The sequence below is a fragment of the Petaurus breviceps genome, unplaced genomic scaffold (assembly GCF_028583685.1).
Source record: "Petaurus breviceps papuanus isolate PSGF00001 unplaced genomic scaffold, PetGlider_PUasm1.0 186, whole genome shotgun sequence".
Taxonomy (NCBI): Eukaryota; Metazoa; Chordata; class Mammalia; order Diprotodontia; family Petauridae; genus Petaurus; species Petaurus breviceps.
This window is the reverse complement of record NW_027185798.1, coordinates 54,751,559-54,778,965: the sequence shown is the minus strand read 5'-3', so window position 1 is coordinate 54,778,965 and position 27,407 is coordinate 54,751,559. Positions and strand designations below refer to the sequence as shown.

Sequence of the window (27,407 nt, the reverse complement as noted above, 5' to 3'; positions counted from 1 at the left end):
AACAAGAAAGAAAAAAGAACAAGTTGGAACATTTTTAGGTTATGTGGTCCTGAAATTGTGTAGTAGATTTGAGTGTAATGATTTCATGTTGCCCAAGGTAGAAGGTTTCATCTATTTATTAGGAGGATTGAATGTAAGCCAAAATTTTAACTCAAGTTGAGCTTTGTACATGTTACTTATATTCCTGTGATATATGCCACTATTAAGCATATAATAGGTGCTAGAGACTGTACTAAGCACTAGAGAGCCAAAGGAAAAAATCAGCAATAGTCTGGTTTTCAAGGAACTAATAGCCTAGTTGGGGAAATGCAACATGGGGATTTTGAGAGGAAGATATTAACAGCTGGCAACATTGGAAAAGACCTCATACAGAAGGTACACTTGAGCTGAGCTTGAAGGAAATGAGATTTTAAGAAACCAAAGGGAGGTTAATAGGATTAATAATAGTTATGATATAAAGTTGTTGTGCTTTTGGTAGTGGCAATTCTAGCCAACCCACAGTTACCCACTAAATATTTCTTGACTTGAGTATCATTGGTGATATTTTTCTAGTTCTGCCACTAAAAATATGTAAGTAATTCTTGACAAAGCAGCCACATGGATAATTGGATGTAAATTTGGATTTATATAACTGGTATTTTCACCAATGTTGAAATAGATTTTTCTTAATTTTAGTTGTAATACGTTAAATATTTGAATCAGATATTAGATTTTTCTCTCATCCCTGTTACCATCTCTTAAAGACTTTTTTTTTCTTTTTAAAATGACCACATTCTCAAAATTTTGGTCTGTTTCAAGGTTGATGACTTATTATGAACTTAGATGATAGAGCATTTGGGATGGAGAACATTAATTAAAAATGTGTTGCTAGTAAGTGAATTTTAAATGTTTAATTTATTTATCAAATTTTGCTTTTTTGTTTTGTGTTATCTGAAGGCTTTATCAAGACTTCATCAATTGAAAGTTTTAGGTCACACTTTAGTTGTTGAATTTGCAAAAGAACAAGACCAAGCTTCCTCCCTCTGTCAGACTTCATATTCAGAGAAAAAGAAAAGGTATGTGGTTATTAGATTTGTTTGTTTTATTCTCACATTTGTTATTTTAGAATAGGAAATTATGTTTTTGGGGAAAAAATGCTGCGTAAAGTTTATAGCTGTTGAAACCAGTAAGTAAAGAGAATTCATTTTATGGAATATTATGCAAATGAACAGATTTAGAAATTTATTATTTCAGTTCAAACATTTATTTGACAGATTTGAGGTGCAGCACTGAAGAAAAAGAGATATTCTCAGTAAGCTCATTTGGGGGAGGGAGTGAAATTGACGTCCTCTTCCTAGAGGAGTGGGGCAGGAGGGGAGTGATGTGTTTGGTCTTTTGAGAAAAGAAGAGTGGGTTTGGAATAGCTGCTGTGGAGAGTGCTATTGGGAATCAGTCAGGGAAGAATAAAAGGATTTCTGTATAGCTTTGAGGGTCAGAGTAAATAGTATACATTTGTAATAGACTGGGTAGTCCTAGTTATGTGATTTCCTTCAATGTTAGATTCCTTGGAGAGAGGAAGAAGTCTCCATTCCTGTTGCCCAAGGATATGTGGCTGTAGGATGTGGGAATGAGGAAAGGAAAGAGAAAATGATCCTAGCACTGGCCTGCACAGCATATGGCGTGAGGGCTGCTTGCAACCTGCCAAAGGATTTCATACATCCTTTGGTGGGCCGTATGTTGTGTAGAACTTTCCTAGCATCCCAAGTTGAAACTCTGAGCGAATTTTTCCTATAGAAGCATTGTTAGCCATTATGGTTAGTTTCCTGTTTTGCCATTGAATTCTCGGTAATTTTTGTATGTTGGTTTGGAAACCTGACATTGATAACTTTATAGGAAGTATAGCAGAAATCAAACAGTGAAGTTACAAGTAAACTTTATATCAAAGCTTATTTATAAGTTAAGGGTTCTGATAGCATTTACTGAAAAATATTTGACCTACAATCTTGGTATTAGAGGGGACCATAAAGGTCATCAGGTCTAACTTTTAATTTTTTTGAGAAATAAGGAAACTGAAGTCACTTGATCAGATTTACATGACTAGTAAATGGTAGAGCTGGAATTTTATGACTTTTATTTTCATCCCTTTCCACCCTGTAATCAACTCTCAAACCTCTAGCCTCACTGTTCTGTTGCTGCTTGTTTCTTGACAAGCACCAGTCCTGGATTTATCTCCATCATCTACTTTATCCTCTTTTGGGCACATCCTTTTGACTAGAGTTCTAGAACCTTAGTGAGTACCCCATAAATTCGTGGAACTCTTATTTGGGCCCTCCCTGCAATAGTCAGTCTTTTATTCTTCCCTGATTTTTTCCTTGTCTTACTCCAGCATAGGCTATGCCAAATCTGTTTCCCAAACTCCTATACCACCTCTACTGCCAGCCCATAATCTCTTAGCTAAAGACTTTACCTTTTACCTACTGAGAAAATTGAGACCATTCAACATGAGCTCCCTCTTCTCTCCTCTTCATTTTAGGACCTCTTGAACTCATCCCTCATTATCTAATCTTCAGCCTCTCCCAACCCACTAGTTACTTTCTTATTCTTCCTTACTGCTTTTAAACATGGCTGTCTTTTGGGGGGGGGGGGGAGTGGGTAGGGCAGGGCACTTGCAGTTAAGTGACTTGCCTAAGGTCACACAACTAGTTAAGTGTTAAGTATCTGAAGCTGGATTTGAACTTAGGTCCTCCTTACTTCAGAGCTGGTGCTGTATTCACTGCGCCACCTAGCTGCCCCTTTGCTGTTCTTAGAAAACTTGTGGACTTTAACAGCCATCTCATACTGTCATCTTATATATCTTTTTCTATCCAGACTCTTCAAAAAAAAAAACTGTCTACACTTATTACTTCTATTTCTCTCTTCCTATTCACCCTAGCCAGTTTGGCTTCTGATTTCATCATTCAGCTGAAACTGCTCTCTCCAAAGCTACCAGTGATGCCTCTAATTTTTTAATGTGACTGCCTTTTGTCAGTCTTCTTTCTTCTTGATTCTTCTGATGTTTTTGACACTGCTAATCTGTCCTCCTAGACATTCTTTTCTGGGTTCTCATGATATAACCATTCTTTCTTTTCCCCTACCTGTCAAATCATTGCTTTCTTTACTGGATCGTTATCCATATCATGCCTCCTAACTTTGGCTATATCCTAAGTCTCTGTCCTAGGTACTTTCCCTTTCTTTACTCTCTCTCTTGTTGACTTCATTAGCACCTATGGGTTTAATACTTCCCTGTAGATTATTGACACTTCTATAAGTCCAGCCCCATTTTCTCCCCTAAGCTTCAGTCTTCTATCAACTGCTAGTCAGATATTTCAGAATGAATATCCTGTAGATATCTTAAACTTAATGTGTTTAAAACAGAACTTCCTATCTTTCCCTCAAAACCCACCCAGTCTCTCTGGTCTGTAACACATCTCTTGGATATATCTAGACTCCTCATTGATGCCATATTTTGCTATTGCTGCCTCCATAACATTTCTTGCATCTTACCCTTTCTCTATTCATATAGCCACTAGCCTTACTTCAGGTCCTCATTAAACCTCTTACTTAAAGATTTTTGCAATGGTTTCCTCATTGGCCTCCCTGCCATATGTTTCCCACATAACTGCCAAAATGATTTTTTTTTCCTGTAAATGACAATCTGACCATATCACACCCTTATCCAGGAAATAACACCAGCTACCTCTTGTTTTCAGGAATAAAATATAAATTCCTTTTTCTCACTTTTAAAACCTTTCACAAACAGGCTGCAGCCTATCTTTCTAGCTTTGTTCTATGCTACTGCCCTTCCCACATTTTAAGCTCCAACCAGACTGGATTTATCTCTGCTCCTCACATCATTCCCTCTCCAATCTGAGACACTACACTCACTATCCTTCAGACTTATGTACTCTTTCCTTGCCTCCATTTCATAAAGTGCCTCTCTTCCTTCAATACTCAACTTAAGCATCACTTTCATTGCTATTGCCCTCTTTCCTGAATTGCCTTATGTGTATTAACTTTGTCTATTTCTCTACCTATACTTACGTATTGTCTCCCCCATTTAAAACAAAAATTCTTTGAGAGGAGGGAGTTTTTATTTATATTTCTAACTTGTAACACCTAGCATCCCAGTGCCTTAAGGACTTATTAAATTCTACTTTATATGTTAAGATACTATATTGGTTTGCCATTTCCTTCTCCAGCTCATTTTGTAGATGAGGAACTGAGGCAAACTGGATTAAGTGACTTACCCAGGGTCACAGAACTAACTAGTAAGTGTTCTGAGGCTAGATTTGAACTCGGGAAGATGGTTCTTCCTGACACCAGACTTGGTATTCTATTCACTTTGCCACCTAGCTGTCACACAACTTAATAGCTAATAGTAATAGTTATCCTTTATATAGTCCTTTAAGGTTTTTAAAAACACATCACACTTTTTTTTATTTCTTACAACAATCCTATAATGTAGGTGCTATTATTATTTCCATTTCACATGTGACGAATTTGAGGATGAGAAGTGGTAGATGACTGACCCAGGTTTGCATATCATCCAAGCCCAGTATTGTTGCCCAATTGTTGCCCAACACAAGCCAGCTGTGTTGCCCAGCTTCTGTGTAGTCCACGTCTTCTTACTACTACATTGTAAGATAACATTTGTATAAAAATCTTTAGGACTGCTATGACTTACTTATTTTTTCAATCTTCTGCAGCATTTAGCACAGTACACTTACTTTTGTTTGTTAGATGAATTAACTTCATGTTTCATAATTTACTGCTGCATATATTTTCTTGATAAAATTTTAAGAGACTAATTTTGATCTCTAGGTCTGATGAACCTGTAGAAGAAGATAAAGAAAAAAAAGAGCCAAGTTGTTTGACCATAGAAAATGGAATTGCACCAAATCATGGGTGAGCATTCCTCTTTTTCTTTTCTTTCTTTTCTTTTTTCCTTTTTTTAAACAGTTTTGTTCTTTTTATGAAATTTAGTGAAAATAAAAGTTTTGAAGTTAGAGATTATACTTCAGTGCTTTGTAACACATCTAATGGATATATCTTTAATGAGTATATATTAAGAGTACATTTATTGCTGTAATAATTGGAGAAGTGTAAATTAAAATAACCGATGCCACCTCACATCCATAAGGTTGACAAAGTTGATATAAAATGAAAATGACAAAATAGCAGACAGGATGTGGAAAAACAGGTACATTAATATTTTGCTGGTAGAGCTCTCAACTGATCCAGCTATTCTTTAAAGCAATTTGGAACCATGCCTCAAAAGCAGTTAAACTATGCATATACTTTGTGCCAGTGATACCACTACTAAGTCTATACCCCAAAGAGATCAAAAAAAGAGGAAAAGGATTTATGTAACAAGAATATTTAGAGTAATTCTTTTTTGTATTTACAAAGAATTGGAATCTGAGGGAGGGTGCCTATTAGTTGGGGATTGGCTGAATGAGTTATCGTATGTGCATGTAATAAAATATTATAACAGTATTGTAAATCTTACAACTTTGCAAAACTTAAGAGCTCTGATCAACACAGTGATTAACCACCATTCCAAGGATTCATAAGGAAACATGCTGTCTACCTCCAAATAGCAAGCTAGTGGTCTTAAGAGTACAAATCAAAACATTTTTTTCCCTTTTTTTCTCTATGTGGCTAATGCAGGAATTTATTTTGTTCAACTATGCTGATTTTTAATGGATTTTGTTTTTCTTGCCTTAATAGCTGGCAAAGGGAGAAGTGGGGGGGAAGAATTCAGAACTGAAAATAAAATATAATTTAATTTAAAAATTGATTGAAATTTGTGAGTAGCCAACTTAATTACCATTGAATTTTTTAAAGTAAATATCTACTAAAAACAATTACAACGTTACTGTAGAGGAAATACTGGGATTTTGCCTTTGTTTTAAAATTAAATGAAGGCATTAAGAAGAGAAATATATTTTTTGAAATGTTCCACCTTATTGGCTCCAAAATAGGCCAAACCTGTGAAATAAATTTACTTGGAAAAATAAACAAAATTGCCAAATTTTGTCATGATAACTATATAGTGTTTTAATTTTGCAAACACTTAACAGCCTTGTGAGGTGAGTAATGTATTCTTAGTCACATGATTCCTATTTATATTCTAAAATGATCAGAACAAATCTCATTTTACCACTGTATGCCTGTTTTTTCAACCTTTCCAACATCGTATTTTTTTCCTTTTATTTTTACCAATTTGATAGAGGTAATACCAGAAGAGTTCTTTTAATGAATTTTTCTCTGATTATTAGTGATTTTGAACATTTTCAAATGGATGTTTATTTTGTTTCTAAAATTGCCTATTTCACCATTTATTGAGGAAAAGCCTTGAATAACTTTGTTTTCAATTTTTTTTGGGAAATGTGTTAGTGTTACTGCATAATTTACATTAAAATTTGATAAGAATTATTTTTTCTTTTATAGGCTAACTTTTCCTTTAAATTCATGCCTCAAGTACCTGTATCCACCACCTTCAAGCACAATACTAGCCAACATAGCAAGTGCCTTGGCAAGTGTGCCTAAGTTCTATGTACAGGCAAGTGGAGTAAATTTATACTTTTGAAAATGAATGTAATTTTGCATGTTCCTATTTAATCCAGCCTGTAATAACATTGTATAACATAAATCTTTTAAAATCCAAGAATTGGGACAGCTAGGTGGCACAGTGAGTAAGAGCACCGGCCCCGGAGTTGGGAGGACCTGGGATCGGTTCTGGCCTCAGATACTTAACACCCACACAAAAAGACTGGCCGTTGGGCAAATTGCTTAATCCCAATTGCTTTAAAAAAAAAATCCAAGAATTATGGGGCTATACAAGTCAGCAGTATGAAATGGCAACCCAGAAAGCTTAATTCAATATAGGATGCATTCAAATACAGTTGTACTAGACTACTAGGGAAGTTGAAAGTCCTGCTTACTCTGCCCTCATCAAACCACATCTGGAGATTTAGTTCTGGCCACATTTTGAGAAGTTCATTGATAAGCTGGAGATCTGAGGGCATTCTTACGATGGAGAGCTTCAGGAGCATACCATGGGAAAATCAGTTAAAGGATCTGAGAACTTACAGCCTAGAAAAGAATTATAATGGTAGACATGGTGGCTATTTCCAGTTATGTAAAAGATTGTCACATGGTAAAGAATAGACTGTTAAAGATGGCCCCAGAGGCAGAACTGAGAATAGTGGGTAGAAGTTGAAAAAAAGCCAATTTAGGTTTGAAATAGGGGGAGAACAATTCCCTACCTATTAACACTATGTAAAGATAGAATATATTGCCTTAGAGATACTGAGTAACTTTTCAGAGACAATTTTTTCTCTTTTTTTTTTACTTAGGCAGAATTTCATTACTATATTTGAATTGCCTTAAATTTAGAATTAATGAACTTTAATGTATCAGTTGTTTCTTTATAAGAGAAATGATTATTAAATAACCAGTTAATATTAGATCGAGGATTTTTTTCCCTCCTTATTTCCTCATTTGGCGATTAGGTCGAAGCAGTGTTAATGATGAAATGAAATCTTGCGTAAGACTTACCCAAATAGGAAAACTTAGGTCTGATCTGAAGGTAAAGAGATTCTAGTCTAGGTGAATTCTGGCCTGTTGTATTCTAGACAGGTCTGAGTGGAGGTGGGCCCCCTTTGTCTAGATTGCCCTGAGTGGGGTATGATCTGGGTAGAGATAAGTCTTTGTCCAAGACTGAGTGATCAGAGTCATGTCTTTCAGTCCATTATTAGAATAAGCCCACTTCTCATTATAATATTCTTTCTCATTATTTGTTAATCAGAGTTGTATTTCCACCCTCAGGTGAACCCCCTTTACCAAAAGCTTTATAAGCATTCAAGAAACTCCATGATGGGTCTTTTTTAGTCACCAAGAGAAAGAACTGACCTAATTTTATGGAAAGTCTGCTAACTGTAATTAATAAAATCTATTATAATTTGCCTCAAAAATATCTCTTAGAAATTTTCGTTTGCCACATTTGGAATAGCTATAATATTTAATATGGGACCGTAAGATGTTGGGCTTTTTTATATTGATTATGGTTTTTTTCTAAATATAAATAATTTCTGGCATAAATTAATAAAGCAGTATCATCTACTAATTTTAATGTGCCTGCTATTTTAAAAAAAAACAACACTTAAAGTATGTTTCATTCATCAAATACTAAAAAGACAAATGCCCATTTATAATTGAATACTCTGTATAATTTCAAAATCAAGCCAGATTAGTAAAAATTTGATGAATATGTGTGTTCTTAGAAATACATCAAAAGTTCCTTTTTAGATTATTTTCTGTATATTGCATTACAGTAAAATTCCTCAGTACCTCAGAAGCTTGACTGTGGATGTGGTTAGGGTTAATTATGGATTTGCTTTCTATAGAATGTCATTGTAAGGTTCTAATGTGATGTTATATACATATTAAATAATCATTTTAATTCCAAATCATTTAGAAAATATTTTTTTTAAGGTGCTTCATCTTATGAATAAAATGAATTTACCCACACCTTTTGGACCAATTACTGCCCGACCTCCCATGGTAAGAATATTTTATCTTTCTACCTTGTATCTATCTATCTATCTATCTATCTATCTATATATGTATGTATGTATGTATGTATGTATATATGTATATAAAATATTATATTTAGAGCAAAGATCAATAACTTCTTTTCTCTTGAGTGTATCTGTTGAAGTAATATGAATAGATGCCACTAAAAGACCTAAGATTTAAATAAGACAGGAAAAAAATGAAAAAAGTAAATGAAAGATAATATTCAAATAAGTTTATGAAGAAAAGCAAGAGAAAATATTAATAGATTTCATCAGTGATAACTAGTACTTATTGGTTGCTACTGTTTCTATTTAATAAGTACCGTTATACTATATGTGAATATCTAAAGAGTTCCTTATTCTCATTTTGAGATGGCTCTGTTGTAGGCAGTTTTATTTCTGTAAGATATTTAGAGCAGTAATTAAAATTCCATATTCATATATAAGTAATGAAGCAAGCTGTATCATAGAATTATAGATTTAAAGCTAGAAGAGACCTTAAAGGTTGTCTAATCCAATCTCCTAATTTTATAGCTAAGAAAACTAAGACTTAGAGTGGTTAAATAATTTAGTTATACAAATAAAAAGTTGTAGACAAAGGAGTTGAAACAACATCTTATTTCAAGCTCGTCTTTTAGTTTAGAATTTGGGGTATTTTTTCCCTTAAATAATAGAAAAAACAACAGGTTTTAGTTACTAAACTCTAAATAGAAGAAAATTTTCCTTAATAGCTACTTTTTTCAATACAGAATACACATCTGAATTCTGTCGCATTTGTTGTTTTGACTTAAACTTGGGTTTTCAAAGGCTGTGCTTGCAGAACACAAACTCTGGCACTCTAACAACTCAGAAAGGTTGGGTCCAGTGGTGGACTAAGGATCAGTTTGACTTTATTTAGAGAAACTTGTCACCTTGGCTTGCATTGGTGGTGCATTTTTTGTCTCTAGCAACTTTCTTTTTTTTTTTTTTTTTGCTTTCTTTTTTTGGAGGGCAATTTGGGGTTAAGTGACTTTCCCAACGTCGCACAGCTAGTTTTTATGTTAAGTGTCTGAGGCCGGATTTGAACTAGGGTCCTCTTGACTTAAGGGCCAGTGCTCTATTCAGTGTGCCACCTAGCTGCCCCTGACTCTAGCAACTTTCAAAGACATGGTAAGTTTTCGAATTAATGTAGTCTTCAGTGGTGGTAGAATAAGTATTGACACTGGTTTGAATTTGGGTTAGGGAACATCACAGTATCTGAAAATTCAGAACAAGCGATAGCAAAAAGAAATCAAACAGTATTACCTCAGAATACATTAAAAAATAACAGAGGGGAAAATGAGCCATAAAAATCTTGATCTAATCCAGATCATTCCAACAGGATTTAGACATGAAATTAGAAAGACAACAGTAATGGGAAAATGGGTTAGATTTAGAGTGAGAGGACCAGCATTTGTACTATAGCTCTGAAACCACCCATATTAAGTCATAATCTCCTTGGACCTTAATTTCTTCATCAATAAAATTATCAAATAAAGGATTACACTTATGATTCTTCCCCCACTCAATTTTTTTTAAAGTAATATTTTTAAGGCTACTGAGAAGATCTTAGTAACTATCAATCTGTATGCCTTGGGGTGGCTAGGTGGTGTAGTGAATGGCCCTGGAGTCAGGAGGACCTGAGTTCAAATACAGCCTCAGACACTTAACACTAGCCCTGTGACCTTGTGCAAGTCACTTAACCCCAATTGCCCTGCCTTCCCCCCTCTAAAAAGCAAAAACAAAAAAATCTGTATGCTTACTTTATCTCTAAAACAAAATGAGAATGATCTATGTAAATATTGAAGCTATGAGAAAAGAACAGGCTTTTGCAGTCAGTTTTACAGACCATATTTTCAGTCACACAACAGATTCAAAGATTCTATCTACTGTAGTGTTTTGCAAATTAGTCTAAATTGGCAAGACTCTTGGCTACTATATATCTGTTGAGAATGGAGATTATGGGTTTACTGAGTCTTCTCTGTTTTACCGTTATAGTTTTGATGACTGTTCTGGAGCAACTTCTTAGGCTAAGAAATGGTAATTATCAGAGTCAGCTTTATATATTTATTTCCCATTTTTCAGAGTTTAACTAGTTTGATTATAGTCAGCCTTTTATAGTTATCTTACAGTATTATCTTCTCATCTTTAACCTGATTTGGTATTGATTTTACTTTTGTTCTTTTTGTTTGATTTCTGTACACAGTTGATTAAAAAATTCAAAAATTAATCAGTACTAATTTATTTTCTGTCATAAGCACTTCGACTTTTTTGCAATGTTATTCAGTATATACCATCTCCAGGCCTTTCAGACTATTTTTGATGGAAATAATAATGATTATAAGATCATATATTCAGAGCTGGAAGAAACCCTAGAGGTCTAACCTCTAGTCCTTTAGTACAGCCCTCTTATTTTACAGACAAGGAAACTAAGGTCAAGAAAGTTTATTTTCCCAAGACTGTAAAAGTAGTAAGTCAGAATTGGAACCCAGGTCCTCTTTTTCTAAATCCAACATTCTTTTCACATCATTGCTGAGTAATCTACAAACCTTTGACCTCCTTCATTTTAATCCCCATCTGAACCCATTTACCTATTAAAGTCAACAGTTATCAATTTCTCTACTTCTTCATCCCTTGCGACTATATGCGTGATGGTTCCCTTGTCAACATTAATCATGAACACTACAGACAAGATGACTGTTAGTAATTTATACTTATTATCTTTGGGCACATGATGAAATCTAACTTTGCCCAATCTGATTGCTTCTACAAGGAGAATTTTTCAAATATAATTTTCTTGAGCTTGCAAATTATCTGTGTAGTCTGATTTTATTTATAGTCAGAATGTCAATATTGATGTATATTCTGATTAGTGTGAATAATGAATCCCCTGAAGTGGTCTCATGTATTTGAATTCATTTGAAGTTGTAATTATGCAAACTATGGTAATTGTTTCCAGCATAATGGAAATATGTAATGTGAGTGAATTCAAATAATGGGACCCCTTCAGGGAATTCATTATTCAAACTAATTTTAGGAGCTAGTTGTTCTTCCTCTAGTGATAGATCAACTGCTTGGTTACTGAACAGAGTTTTCACATTTAGAGTTCCAGCAATTAATTGATCTTTATATATCACCTAAAAACACTTCTTTGGACATCTTACTCCCTTTTCCACAACTTTGCCATTGTGTTAAAGATAAAATTTGAGAATTGATTTCCATAATACTGAACACTATTTTCTGTTTTTCTTTCTTTTGTGGACTGTTTTGATCAGAAAAAGCATAAACTAGTTGCCAGTCTATTGGCGATCAGTGTCTTCATACTTATCTAGGTTGATCCTTGGACAGCAGGGAATGTACTCAAAGCATTTCCATCTTGATAGAGTCTTCCAGAGCTTGCATCCTTCTAGCACAGCCTGTGAGAACACAGGGCCATTTCCATATCAAGATGAGCCATTGGTGTAGGACTTTTGCAAAAGTTTGTTAGATGTAGTTCATGGAGAAATTGATGTCTTTTCTAGTTGAATTTATATTTCACATGTTACTACATAGAGTACTTATTGGTTCTTTTGGTTAGTATGAAGAGTATATTCCAGTGCATGTGCCTCTTCCCCCTATACCTCCTTTGCCACCTGAAGAGCCTCCTGTGCCAGAAGAAGGTGAAGGAACTAGTGGAGAAGAATCAGAGTATGAAAGTGGTGATGATGAAGCCCGTGAGAGGTTTGTAATAAATAAGTTTTAGGTATGAGAAATGTGAAATAGGTGATCCTTTTTCCTTTCAGATTTTTACGTTGTTTGTAAGAACATGTCACTAATTGGGACTACTAGGATCATTCAGTCAGTAAGTTTTTATTAGGCACTTACTCTGCCAGCCACTGTGCTAAGGCTTTTGATACAGAGAAAAACGAAAGCAGTACCTGCCCTCAAGGGACTTATATTCTAATGAAGAAACAACATAAAAATACTGAAGTACATACAAAATATATACTTAGTTGGGGAAAAAAGGTAATGTCAAAAGGGAAGGCACCAGCGGCTGAGGGAATTGTGAAAGACCTGCAGAAGATAGGATTAGATCTGATTCTTAAAGGAAACCGTGGAAATCATGAAGTAGAGGTGGAACATTCCAGATGTGGAGGATGACCAAGTTACATGGGCATAGAAATTGGAGATGGAGATGTATGAATAACTAAAAGTAAGCCAGAGTAACATGAGATATCTGTAGGGAAGAAAAAGACTAGAAAGTTGGGAAAGTATTGTGTTGCAAAGGACCAATTAAAATTAAGTATATTAAATCTTGAATCTAGATTTGAAGGTCAGGGAAGAGCATGATCAAAGGGGAAAGCTTATGGAGATGGTAGGATATGAGATGTAGGGTAAATAGAGTAGTTTGTCTTATTAAGGAAAAGGACCCTTTCTTCCTCTGAGATTCGCAAAAAGGAAGAGAGAATAGAAACAGATGAGCATTAGAGATTCAGTGCTACCAGGAGCAGCTAAGGCTGATATATTGCTTGAGTTGAGGAATTCTAAGCTTCAGTAGAACTTAAAGCCAGTGGCGTGGCCATACTAAGTCTGTAACCAAATAGTGATCCTCTGGGAATGGAGAGCCTTTTAGGCTGCCTAAGGAGTGACAGACTGATTTAGGTCAGAAACAGCAAGTCAGAACTCCTGTGCCCATCATTTAAGTTGAGCATTTGAGTGTCCACTGAACTTGTAACCTCAATGAGATATGGACCCATATTCCAAAAAAAATTGGAAAGGAGAAGCTTCTGACAAAGTCTCAGTTTTCATATTAGTAAAGAAAAATTCTAAGCCCCCTGTTAAGAGGGAGTGGTTGATATAGATGGCTTTAAAAACAAGCAGTTTGGAACTGACACTGGGAAGCATAATTTGGAACCATTATAGGAAGAGTATAAGGAATTTATTGTGGTAAGGGTCTAGTAGTGATTAGCATACATTTCTAGCACATAAAGTCATCACGTCAAGTTATTTGACTTTCCTCCATTGTTTTTGGCAGTTTGTAAGTAGCACTGGAGACAGCATATGTGGGAGTAATCTAAAGTTGGGGTTCGCAAAAGGATAGGACAAGGGATTCAAGGATAAAAGACCCTAAGATTCACCAGTTTTAATTAAAACACATTTAAATCTTGGTATTTTAGATTTTGATTTTTAAAAATATCAAAGTTAACAGTTGGGTGGGAACAAGTGGGGCAAACAGAAAAGCATCAATAAGAAATGGTGTTATACCAGTCATGATCCAAGGTATGGATAACAGAGAGTCAGTCATAGCATAGAGGGTCATTTAAAACTGGGATTCCAGGCAAGGACATAAATTTGGGGTTAAAGGAGTAGCATAAGAGCAGCAGTTAATGTAGACTAATTAGACAGACTTGAAATAGGATCACAAGAGATAGGGATCAGTTACTAGGCCAGGTAACTTTGGTAGTAAGAGCCTGGGATCTAGGTCTGGAGTAACTAGATAGAAAGAATTAAAACAGTTTCATGGAGAGACCAATAATCATGAGAACTTTAGACATTAGTTATTAGGAATGCAGAAGTGACTATAGTGTGGAGATTGTCTCCTCACCTCCAGTATACTACTCTTCTTTCCTTGATGAGTTCAGTATCTGGCTTGTCTTTTGTCCTTTTCTCCCTAAGCTCCTGACCTTATAAGAGGGAATTTCAACATATATGTATATTGAGCCTAACCTAGTTTTTCAACTTATTCATTTCCTATGAGCTGATCCTCTACCCCACCCCAGTTACACACAGATAGTCAATGTCTTTGTTATTGCCTTTACCCATGTATGCTCCACTTCCATCTTGAGCTCTAAAATTCCCCTATGTGTTCATATTCTGTGGTTATTTTCCCAGACCACATTCTTTGTCTTCACCATAAGCACTAATCCCTCAGTTTTGTTTGTTGTTCGTTTTCCCCTGGGCTATTACCTCCTGGCTCCCCTGACTTCTCTTCCTCATTTTGACCTTATAGTGAATTATTTCAACTCTGTACTGTTTTCTCCAGTACCTTTCCCTCTTATCAAATGAATTGTCATGCCCCAGTCTTGGATTGATTGTTCTCACCCATCCTTTGCCTTCATTCATACTCAAATGCCACTGAATGAAGCTAAAGAAAGTCATAAAACTAAGCCGATTAGATCCAGTATGAATTTGTTACATAATCTCAATAGCAAAGCTGTTCTTTTATATCTCCCTAATTGATTCACTATCCCACTCTCCGCAGAGACTTTTCCAAAACCTTTCCATTCCTCAGACCTTCCCATTTCCCCACTTGACTTAGCTAAGAACTTTGCTTCATATTTCACTGGAAAAATTGAGGCTATTCCTTTACAGCTTCCTCTTCTCCCCTCTTCCTTATTTCACATTGCTCAGATGCTTTCTTCTACTGTCAACTCCTTCACAACCCTGTCTATCATAATGAGGTGGCCTTTCTTACCTAAGCAGACTCCTCTATGTGCACATAATCCCTCTCCATTCTATTCTCTAGCAGTTTGTTCCCTCTTGTCATCCCCCCACTGCCTCACTTATCTTTGATCTCTCTCTCCCCTTATATTAATACCCATCTCTACCCATCCTCAAAAAACTCTTAATTGATCACTCTTTCCCTGCTAGCTGTCATCTCATTGTTGGCTCAAATATCTCCATTTGGTGACCAAATCTATAATCAATGTCTCTACTTGCTTTCTTCTCATTCTTAACTTTCTACAGTCTAGTTTTCAACTTAACCTAAAGTGTTCTTTCCAAAGTTATCTTAGATAAACTGATTACCAAATCAAAAGACCTTTTCTCAGTCTTCATTCTTGATTTTCCTGTCACCTTTGACACTGTCAGTCACCCTCTTTTTGACATTCTTTTCTCTTTTAAGTTTCTGTGACTATATCCTGGTTTTCCTGCTTGTCAGAGCAAGCCTCCTCAGTCTCCTTTACTGTATCTTTGTCCAGGTCATACCTGTCAACAGTGATAGTTCCCCAGGACTCTGTTGTGTGTTCCTGTTCTCTTCTCTATCTGTACTGTTTCACTTAGTTTATTATATTTTTCATCCATTAGCTCCCATGGATTTCATTATCATCTTTTTTTATCCTGCTTTAATCTTTCTTCAAACATCTAGATTTGTATCTCTAGGCATCTATTCTACCTCTCAAATTAGATGCCCAGCACACATCTTAAACTCAGCATGTTCAAAACTGACCTCATCTTTCACCACAAACCTCTCACCTTCCAAGCCATCTTGTTGCTGTGGAGAGTTACATTATCTGCCCAATCACCTAGATTAATAACCTAGGTGTCATCCTTGCCTCTTCACTCTTATCCCTCATATTCAATCTGTTGCCAAATCCTTTAAATTTTAACTACAATAGATTTCTCATTTATGTCCCCTTCTCTGACATTGTCAACACCCTAATGTGGGTCTTCATCACCTTATTCCTGGATTTTTGCAATAGTCTGCTGGTTGGTCTCCCTATTCCAGTCCATCTTCCACTCATTTGTCAAATTGTTCTTCCTAAAATACAGATTTGACCATGTCACCACTACCCTAATCAAAAAATCCCAGTACCTCCCTATCAGTCACCTCTAGGATCAGATATAAAAGCCTGTGTTTGGTGTGCAGAACCCTTCATAATCTGTTCCTTCCTGCTTCTCCAGTCTTCTTACATCTTACCCATACATACTCTCTATTCCAGTGATAATGACCTTCTTGCTATTTGTTGAACACAACATCTATCTTCTGACTTTGTACATTTTCACTGTTTATTCTCCTGTGTTCTCCTTCCTCGTCTCCATCTTTTAGTTTCCCTGGCTTCCTTCAAGTCCTAGTTAAAAACTCCCACCCTCTACAAAGAGCTTTTCCTAATCATTGTTAATGCTTACCTTCCCTCAGTTTTATTGTGTGTGTGTGTGTGTGTGTGTGTGTGTCTGTGTGTCTGTGTAGAAACTGAAAGAGTGTTTATATAGTTGTCTTCACATTGCCTCCCTGTTTAGACTATTAGCTCCTGGAGAGCAGGGACTGCCTTTTACCTTTCTTTGTAACCTTATTGCTGTTCCTGGTACATAGTAAGGACTTCATACATGGCTGTAGACTGATTGTCAGAAGTATTTGAAGTCATCACCCCCTCAAAAAAATGCCTAGATTAGAATTTCTTTTGAAGTTGTTGGAAACGTAATTATGTTTTTTATAGTGTGCATAATTTTTAATTGGGATTTTCTTAAAAACTTTATCTTGAAAGAACAGTTTTAAACATTTTATAAATGATGATGTAGATAAGTCTTAAATAAGGAAGATATATTATTTTCTAATTTAGGATGACAAAACTGATGGAATTAGCTAATTTTCAGCCCAAAAGAACAACAGCTGCAAAGCAACGCCACGTAAGGAAAAGGCAAAAGATAAAGGACATGTTGAATATGCCTGCATCTACTTCACATAGGTAATTTCAAGGGTTTCTAACTTTTTGTTGTTGTTTTTCAGTTCAGACTTATGATTTCATCAGTTTTTAGATTATGAAATATGAGTTATATCTTCTAAACTTAAAAGAAATAGCCATGGCCCTCTTTTGTAAGGAAATTTCATTAAAGTTGGTTAAAATAAACTGTGATATTGTGCTCTAGACTTTTTATTGTGTTGATAGTAGAATTTGTTTTAGAAATGTTTAGGTTTCAAAGTAATTTTTTTTTTTTAATTCTTGAGGCTTTTTTTTTTAAGTGAAGGCATTTGAAAAGTTGTATTTTCTTTTTTTTTCCACACCTTCATTGTCCTATCACCTCATACAGAATTATCATCTAAGACTTCCCCTTTCTGTCAGGTTAGCTCACCGAAAAGTTATATTTAAATGTTTTGATTTTCCTTTAGTCAGTTTCCCCTTGAAGGAGTAACTAATCAAGTTTGAGAAATACTTACTGTCCAGGAAAAGTTTTGATAATCCTGTTTTCAAGAATATAACTTTGTTTGCTTGATACTTAAAATTATCCTGTTGTCATGTTTTATATTGCTGTCTTTGAAATTCTGCCATCATTTTTAATTCCCCTTAAGTATAAATAATGACAAATTATTTCATCTCACCGTCATAGTGCTCATTTTAAAATATCCGAAATAAGTATGTTGTGATCTTAATTAAAATAACAGAAGAAATCAGTAATTAGGGAGACTCTTTCGATGGCATAATCATATATCACTAACAGGAAGAGCTGCTTTTCCCCACTTTGGTGAGACTAATCTGGTGTTATTTTTAAACAGTAATTTACACCCTGCGCTATTGCCTTCAGATGTGTTTGAGCAGCCACAACCTGTAGAGCATAAAAAAATAGAATTCAACATATCTTCTGGGATACCTGCTGTGTTTGTGAAAGATCTAGAGGGAGAACAAAATAGTGGTAAGGAGATTTTACAGGTTTTTTTATATAATACTATGCAAAATCAAATTACATTTCTTTTGAACAAGTTTTATTTATTAAAAGTTAAAATTTATTATACTTAAAATGTATTTTATATGCCTAATTTGGTATTTTTCATTAAACTATATAATGTAACTTTCTACCAGACCTAGAGATTGATTTGAATGCTAATATTCTCAGGTCACCTAAAGCTAATATCCTAGGCATCTAAGTCACAGACTCAAAATATTTTAGAACCAGAAGAATCATTAGATATATTACTTTTTTTTTTAATGCTTTTTTCTTTTTGGTATTTATTTAATTTTTCCTCAGTTACATGTAAAAGAAGTTTTTAACATTTATTTTTAAATCTTTGAATTCCAAATTCTCTCCCTCCCTCACCCACCCCTTAATGAGAAAGCAAGCAGTTCCATATAGGTTACATATGTGTAGTCATGCAAAACATATCAATAATAGTCATGTTGTGTAAGAAATAGACCAAAAACAAAAAACCCAAGAAAAATAAAGTGAAAAAAATATATGCTTCAGTCTGTATTCAGATACCATCAATTCTTTTTTTGGGGATAGGTAGCATTTTTCATCCTAAATCCATTAGAGTTGTCTTGGTCGTTGTATTGTGAGGATAGCTAAGTCATTCACAGTTGATATTGCTGTTACTTTGTATGCAGTACATTTCACTTTGCATCGACTTATGCAGGTCTTCCCAGGTTTTTTGGAGAGTATCCTGGTCATCATTTCTTATTCCATCATAATTTTACATACCACAACTTGTTCAGCTATTCCCCAATTGATGGGCATCCCCTCAATTTCTAATTCTTTACCCCCAGAAAAGATCTGCTACAAATATTTTTGTACACATAGGTCCTTTTCCTTTTTGTTTTTTATTCTCGTTTGGGATACAAACCTAGTAGTGATATTGCTATGTCAAAGGATATGCATGGTTTTATAACTCTTAAGGTTCACTCAGTCTCCCTCACCACTCCCTATCCCTCCCTTTTTTTGCCTGTTTTATGTGTGATAATTTATCCCATTCTACCTCTACCTCTCTCTTTCTCCCAGTACATTCTTCTCTCTCACCCCTTAATTTTATTTTTTAGATATCATCCCTTCATATTCAAATCAAGCTTGTGCCCTCTGTTTATATATACTCCTTTTAGCTACCCTAAAAATGAGAAAGGTTTTGAGTTAAAAATAATCATCTTTTCATGTAGGATGATTTCCATTTCCTGTTTGCCTTTTTATGCTTCTCTTGAGTCTTGTATTTGAAAGTCAGATTTTCTGTTGAGCTCTGGTCTTTTCATCAAGAATGCTTGAAAGTCCTCTATCTCATTGAATGTCCATTTTTCTTCCTGAAGGACATTAGGTATAACTCATTCATTTCTCAGAAACGATAGAGGTCTTGAAGTATTAAATTGTTTACCAAGTTTATATATCTTATCAGTGACAAATCTAGAACTAGAATTTAGCATGATAGTGGTACCATATACTTTTATCATATATTTTTTCTCTTAAAACTTGAATATTATCAAAATGAGGCATTTACATGAATAATGTTAATACTAAACTACTTTAGATTTGTCTGCTCCTGGAGATACAACCAATGAAGGATTTGGAAAGATCTTTCCAGCTCCTGTTCTGAATGACAAAGAGGAGATTCAAGAAGACTCAGATGAGATACCAGCAGAATTTGTCTCTAGAAAAGAGTTGGAAAAAGGCAGAATTTCTAAAGAAGGTAATTATTTGGTCTACCAAAAAATATTATTGCCTGTTTGTTTTTTTTTATTTTGACAGCAATGAAGCTATTTACATAGTTGAAAGTGAAATTGAACTTGTTTCTCCAAATCAGTAATCTCTAAATCCCTCCTTTTAGGGAATAGTGATATTCTTAAATTTGAATATGGTATATACATAATTATACTGGCAGTACACTTTAAACAAAATTAAGAAGTCATATTATAAAGTCTTGACTCTGCTATGTTGGACTAAGCAGGAAGGTACTAATAGTTGAAGCTCTGAACCATTCCCTTCAAATCATTTAAACTTTTTCTTTTCTTGATTATTGAGTTACTGTGAATGAAACCAGAATTGCTAAACACAATTTTTGGCACTAATAAAGGAGATCATAATGGAAATGTCTACAATACTAAGAGAACAGACTTTCAAATACATTTTTTTTTTGGAGGGGGGAAGGTAGGGCAGTTGGAGTTAAATGACTTGCCCAAGGTCACATGGCTAGTTTGTTGTGGTAAGGTCAGATTTCAACTCAGGTCCTCCTGACTCCAGGGCCAGTGCTCCATTCACTGCGCCACCTACCTGCCCCTCAAATACATTTTTTTTTACAAAAACAGTTGATCTGCTAATTATCTTTCATTTAACAGCATCTTTTGATCACTGTTGGCTCAATTTGAGTTAATTCTAGAAGAATTAGTAACAAAACCTCACGTATTCAGTAATTAGAACTTCATAGTATTTTCTGCAGTTTAATACTCAATCCATATACATTTTTATGGTTTCTATCCACTTTATGTTTTCCAACTGAATGAATGCTTTATGTCATTGGAATTGGTCCTCTTTATGACTTGTTACATTCATTTTTTGAAATTGATTAAAACATTATGTTCTCCCCTTTCTTTTTTATTCATTGCTCTAAGAAATGGAAACACTTTCGGTTTTCAAAAGTTATGAACCAGGGGATCCAAACTGTAGGATTTATGTAAAGAATTTAGCAAAGCAAGTTGAAGAAAATGTAAGTATAATTCCCCAAATTGATGTTTTTTAAATTTATATTTTTTTGGCTTCCTTGTGATTTTTCTTTTTTTCACTTTTGATGAAATTCTAGGATCTTAAGTTTATTTTTGGAAGATACGTTGACTTTTCATCACAAACAGAACGAATCATGTAAGTCATTTCAGTCAAAGTTTTTCATCTCATTTATCCTCATTTCTTCTCTAATATTTTCCCTCTAAAAAAAGAGAGGATAGCATAACAAACAAGCCATGGAGATCGTGATAAGCAACTTTGTTTCAACTTAAGGACTGTGATCTCCAGCAGCTTTCAAAATTAGTGGCATAGTTAATTGGAATTTAGATTTAGCATTCTCTTATTTCTTTGGCAGTCCCTTTTGGTTTAGCAGAAGTTTGTTTTTAAAAATAAATGTCTTTGTTAAGAAATATGATTTGTAAGTTTTTGAAACATGGTATATGGAGGATTTCCTTTAAAAGTTTAACATTTAAGACTTAAGCTCTTTGGCGCAGGGAAAGAAGCCTTCAGGTGGACAGTAGCCCCACATTCCAACTTTTGAAGTAGTAGGAAGGCAGAAGTAAGGAAGAGGAGGTAATGAGACACATTTAGGGAGAAATTATTGAGATTAAGGAATATTTGCTCTATTCCAACTTGACCTATTCATTTCATCTGTACTGGAGAACACAAAGTATATCCAGCTTTGAGAGATGTGTTCTAGCAGCAGCAGTTCCTTTTCAAAGAAGAGGAAAGATGATTATATTACTTAAGAAAAACATAACCCTTTGTAGTACTGAAGAGAGGAAATAAGGGGGAAGGATCCACAAGGAAATGTTACAGGATCAGCTGACTTTGTGTTAAAATTTGTTGTTTAGAATTTCTCATTAGTTTCAGAAGTGATTTCCTACCAATATAGTAAGTTTTAAAATGATCCTTTGTTATCAAGGTACACAGTGCCAAGCTCAGTTCAGTTTTTCACTATTTTCCAGTATTGTAGATTTCTCAGCGAATTTAACATTATCATTTTGAACACTGAATTTCAAAAACAAAACATTGGTTCTACAAGGGAACCAGCTTGTGATATTGGAAAAGGAATATTGCTTAACAAATGAACCTGTTTTCTCAGTTGTTTAATAAGACTTAAGTCTCTATAAGGTCTCATCCAATAGTTTTATAACTTATCTTCTCTTAAGAAATTCAGTATCCCTTCTTGCCTTGGGTGTTGGGTTGAAATGTTTCCTCTCTTGATCGGAACAAACTAACCCCATTTACTTCAATAATGGGAAACTGCTAAAATAGGACAAAACATTTGCAACCTATGGATTCCATTTTACTTAATATTTATATAGCTTCTGAAGTTTCAGATGTATTCCTAATTTTTAAAAAGTCCAATAAATTTAGATTGGCTATTTTTAAAGACCATTTTTAGAAAAGTGTGTGTGTGTGTGTGTGTGTGCGCACGCGTGCACATGGTTATAATGTAATGGGATAACTGGGTGATAACAGAAGCTTTCCTATGTTGTTCAGTTAATTGAACAATTTTGGTTGGTGTAAATTAGAAACAAAACTATGTTCTTCATACATTTTTCTAGGTTTGACATACGCTTGATGAAAGAAGGTCGCATGAAAGGCCAAGCTTTTATTGGATTTCCAGATGAAAAGGCTGCAGCTAAAGCTTTAAAAGAAGCTAACGGATATGTACTTTTTGGAAAACCCATGGTGGTGGTATCCTTTTTTAAAGCTGTATATGTTTTGTTGTTTGGACACCAGTTTGTGTTGTTAAAGCTAGTATAGTCCAAAATGTGTGATCAGATACTGTATAGTTATATTTCTGGTACTCTGTTATAGGATAAAAGTGAAAAAAAAAAGTAGGGGGTGGCCAGGTAGCACAGTGAGTAAGAGCACTGGCCCCAGAGTCGGGATGACCTGGGATCGAATCTGGGCTCAGACACTTAGCACCCACCCAGAAACACCTGGCGGTGTAACCTTGAGCAAGTTACTTAACCCCAATTGCTTAGGGGCGGCCAGGTGGCTTTAAGAGCACCGGCCCCAGAGTTGGAATGACCTGAGATCGAATCCGGGCTCAGATACTTAGCACCACACCCAGAAATAACTGGCCATGTAACCTTGAGCAGGTTACTTAACCCCAATTGCTTTAAAAAAAAAAAGTAATATTGCTGTTAAGATTTTTTTTTTAAGTGACATCTGGTATATATAGTAAGGATAATGTCAGACCAGTGATTTATCAGAGAAAGATTTAGTTTTATGTGTGACCAGACTCTTAATCTAGGTTTAATTTATATAGTAGATTTAACCAGTAAATATCATTTATTTCCTGAATGTACTAGGCCAGGGGTGGGAATCTGCAGCCTCAAGGCCACATATGACCCTTTAGGTCCTCAAGTACAGCCCTTTGACTGAATCCATACTTCATAGAACCAATCCTTTTAACAAATCTGTGAAGTTTGTTTTTTTTCAAAGGAACACACTCTTTAGGACCTAGCAGGCCACAAAGCTAGGTTATAGAACTACTGTTGGCTTCTGTTTTATTGTGTGTGTGTGTGTGTGTGTGTGTGTGTGTGTGTGTGTGTGTAAATTTGGTTTGATATTACATAATGATATATATATTAAACCAAATTAATGGGCCTCAGGTTAACAACTAATCTAGTCCATCCCTTATATTTTTATATGAGAAAACAGGCAAAAGGAGATCAAAAAACTTGCCTAAGGTCACCACACATGCTAAGTAACAATCAATATTTGAACCCAGGCCATTCTAAACTTTTCTCCGAGCTAAATATCCCCAGTTCCTTTAGTTGATCTTCCTTTAGCATATGGTATAATTGGATTTGGAAAAAAAAAAAATCATGAGAGTCAGGGCGAGGGAACAAAAGGAGTTTATTAGAAAGAAACAGCCTTGCTCAGATACAGTGTTGTTGCTAGGATTTTACAAGAACTGTGTGAATACTTTAGAGAACTTATATCATTAGCAAATGTAACTTTTGTTTTTCCCCTAAGAAATCCTTAATATACTATTAGCAATTTGCTCGATCTGCTAGACCAAAACAAGATGCTAAAGATGGAAAAAGGAAAAGATAGATAATTGCTAAAGGTAAGTATGGACTTTTATGTAATAAAGGGGAGTCATCATTCTTTAAGAGAAAATAATGACAATGTGCGTGTTAGAGTAGTAATTAAAATATCTCAAGTTTTTAAAGACCTTTTCTGTGAGGGAAGGGCAGGAGAACCATTGCTATTGATTTTGAAATAATCATAGAATCGTGTATGAAAACATGTTTTCAGGGGAAAAGATTAAAAAACAAATTTCACAATGAAGAACTCTTACTAATTGTTTCTCTGCATAGTGACAAGATCTCATATAGTAGCCCAATAGGAAGCTCAGTTCTCTGAGTTTAATAGTTAAAACATCATGAAAAATATAGTTGCATTAGTCATGTATGGAAAATAATTATGAACATTTCCCAAAGTGAAAGTTAGATAAAATTTAGGGATTGGAACATTTCCCAAAGTGAAAGTTAGATATAATTTAGGGATTGATAAAATATCTTGCATATGTCAAGCTTATACTTCCATGGTACTTGTCTGTATTTAGTAAAATAGGAATGAAAATGGTTTATAAAAAACTTACAAAAATTACCTGCTTAATAATAGCATTAAGCTTTTTTAAGTTAGAAAAAACACTGAATTGAAATGTAGTCCTTTTGTTTGTTTTTAAAAACAAAGCCAAAAACCAACCCTGCCTTTGTGGATTGAAGAGGAGACTAATGACCCAAGCTTTCAACTTAAATAAATGAAAAATTGTAACATTGCCTAATAATCACTTAGTAAAATATGCCTTGAACATTTGTGTTTCATTACTATCCCAGTTTTGTTGTAATCAGAAGATTTTCAAATATCCTATAGTGCAGGGATTAAGCTTTTAACAGTCAAAGCATATTCGTTTATGACAAAATATCAATTCTTTATAAATCTATGCTGAAAAATAAGGAAAATTAAACTACATTCTGCTGTTCTTCTTTAGAAGCATTCCTGCGTAAATACTGCAGTAATACTGTCATGCAAAGTGTATCCTTTCTTGTTGTATCCTTTTTGGGGCAGTGCTTTTCTGTAGAAATTTTTTTATCTTATTTTTTCCCTACTGTAGATTGGAAATTAACTTTTCATTCTAGAAATAATACATTTTCAAATTTGTTTGATGTTAGGTGGAAGAAAATTTGATGTTCCTTCTAGATGTGTTAAATTTGTGTATAATGTGTTTAAAAAAATTCATTCCAGGGAAAGTTAGTGAATCAGGTCATTAAATTTACTAAAGAGATGCTGACAGTTTGATCTTAGCTCTTTATATTTATCTTCTTCCTGAAACTTAATTTTTGTAATTTATGGAGTTGGTGGTTTTAAAATACCTTTTTTGGGCCTTTTTATATTTTTGTGCAGTGTAGTAGAGGAAATATATCCTTATTGCTTTGATGGGAATAGTCTTTAAAAGATATTATAGAAAATCAAAACAAGTTGATTTCTAAAGATGGTCTTACTGACTTTCTAAGTGATATAAATACTGGATGACAGTCTTGCTGTTCAGCACCTCACACCCAGGGTATTAAATTTTTTTAAATCCCTACTGAAGTAGGCAGTAAGTGGAATTATCCCTTATTAGGGCAAGAGGCAACTGGAAACACCAAATTCTTCTATAGTGGGTGCATACTTGAAAGAAACAATATATTTAATTTGCTTTTGTCTATTAATGATGGCAACCACAGTAATTCTGCTAATATGACAACCTATCGGTTTCCAAAACACTTCACCTCACCACCTCAACCTATTGGCACAAAGTATACATTTAATAAAACACATAGTAATTTGAGTGTCACAGTGTATTATTGTACACAGTGTTAATAAATGTTTATTGGGTAAAAACCCACTTTTTTCCATCCTCAACCTCTTGAAAATATTGTTAATGTTCATGTTAAACCAAACTTTTTCATCTGATAATTTCATAACTTCCAGAACAGTCCAGATTGTAGTTAATTAGTTGTCATTGACACGTGTATATAAAGTGTAAAAAAGACCAATAGAGTAAATTGAATTCATGATATTTATTTACATTGCTTTATGGGAACCTTAAAATATATTTAATTTTGGTACTTTGATTCAATTTTAGTTCATATAAACTATGATTACCTATAAAAATCAAATTATACTGTCAAATTGACATGATTCACTAATTTTCTAAATACTGAAATTTTAGCTTTCTAATACATTTATAATACATAAAATATATTTCTGCTAAAATAATTTTCATTTTTGATGGGCTTTTATGGTGTTTTAGGTTCCTTTTGAATTCCATATCTTTCAAGCATTCTCCACCTTTGAGAAGAAGAAACTTGAACATCTGGACTCTTGAATTGTGCGTAATAGCTTTAAGAATATATTTAAAAACTAAATGAAATGCATTTAAATCTTACTGGAAGATAGGCCGGGTTTGTTTTAGTCTACTTTCTATACCTTCAATAAATTATTTTCTTTCCATTAATATGTCCTCATTTTTTTGTGTTCAGAGAAAGAGATTAAGTGTATTGTTTTTATTGGAGAGAACTACTCATGTATGATCCTAACTTAAGATTAATCATAAGTGGTGTACCGCTAAAATTACTTTGAAATTCCAAATGTAAGTTTTTTTTTTTAACTGAATTTGTCAATATTTATTATTATAGGGAAATCATATTATGAAAGCTTTTTCCACCAATGCAGATTAACACCAGCTCTGTAGCTTAATAACCTTAAAGAGTTTCCTGGGGCACTGAGAAGCTAAATTGTAAATGGTTTGGCCAGAGTCACATAGCCATTTTGTGTCAAAATTAAGACTTGAACCCAGATCTTCTGACTCTAAAGTCAGTTCTCTTTTATTATAAATTTTGCCATTTGTCATTTTTACATTGTTGCTAAAATACTTAGGTACATATTTAAAGAAAAACACAACCTATTAAGAGTTTTTTTCACAATCTCTTATTTCAGCTTGGGAATTTGAACATTTACCCTAATGGAATGTTGAGTTTCCTACCTGTGCCACTTAATTTCAACCAAATTCCACTACTGTCTAAAATTGTCACATGCTGTTTTCCAGTTATCTTTGAAAGGTTAAAAGAAATTGTATAAACAAAAGGTCTAAGAATGAAACTATTATTTAAAAAAAAATTTTTTTTAAAGCAATCGGGGTTAAGTAACTTGCTCAAGGTTACACGGCCAGTTCTTTCTGGGTATGGTGCTAATTATCTGAGCCTGGATTTGATTCCCTGGTCATCTCGACACTGGAACCGGTGCTCTTACTTGCTGAGTAATGCCCCTAAGCAATTGGGGTTAAGTAACTTGTTCAAGGTTACATGGCCAGGTGTTCCTGGGTGGGTGCTAAGTGTCTGAGCCTGGATTCAATCCCCAGGTCATCTTGACACTGGAACTGGTGCTCTTACTCGCTGTGCTATGTGGCCACCCCAAGAATGAAACTATTAAAGGGCTGATGAAAAGCAAAATTTATGAGTAAGTACATAAGAATGAATAATAGTAAATAAAGAATAATGGTAAACAGAGCCCCAAAATAGACAAGAGGGTAGGAAAGAGTGTGAGGGA

At 34.5% G+C, this 27,407-nt stretch overlaps 1 protein-coding gene across 4 annotated transcripts in view; it reads left to right on the top strand.

The window, feature by feature from the left end:
* RNPC3 (RNA binding region (RNP1, RRM) containing 3) overlaps positions 1-27,407 on the top strand; it is a 53,853-nt gene that overhangs the window by 2,175 nt on the left and 24,271 nt on the right. For 2 of the 4 annotated variants that reach the window (XR_011168750.1, XR_011168751.1), the window contains exons 3-15: positions 937-1,055; positions 4,840-4,923; positions 6,472-6,583; positions 8,518-8,586; positions 12,196-12,338; positions 16,937-17,062; positions 17,869-18,005; positions 19,600-19,758; positions 20,678-20,772; positions 20,866-20,924; positions 22,358-22,490; positions 23,805-23,877; positions 24,808-26,190. Coding sequence is in view for 2 of the 4 variants with exons in the window: in XM_069090509.1 (XP_068946610.1) it covers positions 937-1,055; positions 4,840-4,923; positions 6,472-6,583; positions 8,518-8,586; positions 12,196-12,338; positions 16,937-17,062; positions 17,869-18,005; positions 19,600-19,758; positions 20,678-20,772; positions 20,866-20,924; positions 22,358-22,490; positions 23,805-23,864 (1,296 nt within the window). In the remaining 2 variants the exon portion in view is untranslated. Of the gene's footprint in view, positions 1-936; positions 1,056-4,839; positions 4,924-6,471; positions 6,584-8,517; positions 8,587-12,195; positions 12,339-16,936; positions 17,063-17,868; positions 18,006-19,599; positions 19,759-20,677; positions 20,773-20,865; positions 20,925-22,357; positions 22,491-23,804; positions 23,878-24,807; positions 26,317-27,407 lie in introns of those variants that run through there. The other 2 variants (XM_069090509.1, XM_069090510.1) reach the window with 2 other exon arrangements.